General features: G+C 54.8%; 1 protein-coding gene across 1 annotated transcript; it reads right to left on the bottom strand.

Moving 5' to 3' along the window:
• JCM6883_003520 (uncharacterized protein) lies at positions 1-708 on the bottom strand (the record flags this gene model as incomplete). The annotated part of the gene is made up of 2 exons (XM_076635753.1): positions 1-265; positions 339-708. Coding segments are annotated over 2 exons (635 nt in total), but the record flags the coding sequence as incomplete, so codon positions are not given.

Genomic DNA, 708 nt, shown 5'->3' with positions numbered 1-708 from the left:
TAGAAGAACCCTCCTCCGACTTTACTCAATTTCGCCTCTGCGAGGTTCTTTCGATCCTTCAACGCGACGACTTTCGCCTTGTTGTCCTTGTTCAAGTGAACGTCGTTCTTGAATTTGAGCTCGTTGAATTTCCTCGTGTTGAACTTGACTCGAGCACGGTTCAAAGCTTTGCGACGACGAGCGTTTTCGAGAGCGACGAGTTTGAGGATCTTGGCGTCCTTCGCTGCGAGGGTCTTGCGGAATCGAGGCGTGACTCCTCCTTCAACTGTGAGCGAGCGAGAGACCGATAGAGAGTCAGTCCATTGTCAGTGAGAGGAACGGGAGCGCACGAGACTCACCTCCCACGCCGACGAAGGATCGTTTCGAGAGGAGGAGAGTGGGGTCGTCGAAGAAAGAGCCGTCGAAAGAATCATCCAAAGAGTCGAGATCGATATCAGAGATGGCGAGAGATCGAGTAGCGAGAGTGGGTTGAACGTCATTGGAGGGTTGCGAGCTGTCGTCGGCAGAGGGAGAAGCAGCCGAGGGATCCGGAGAAGAGTTGGAGGGAGCAGTCGAGTCCTCCTCCTCCTCTTGAGGGACGCTCTCAGTCCCAGTCTCGGTTGAAGGAGTGAGAGCGGAAGAGTCGTCGAGAGCGGGTTCGTCTTCAGGCGTAAGACTCGAATCGGTAGAGTCGGAGGAAGAGGGTTCGTACTCGTCAGTCGAAGGAGA

The sequence above is a fragment of the Sporobolomyces salmoneus genome, assembly GCF_050403485.1.
Source record: "Sporobolomyces salmoneus JCM6883 DNA, S_salmoneus_JCM6883_v1_ctg222, whole genome shotgun sequence".
Lineage (NCBI taxonomy): Eukaryota > Fungi > Basidiomycota > Microbotryomycetes > Sporidiobolales > Sporidiobolaceae > Sporobolomyces > Sporobolomyces salmoneus.
The sequence above is the reverse complement of the archived record's forward strand: the minus strand, read 5'-3'. Positions and strand labels throughout refer to the sequence as shown.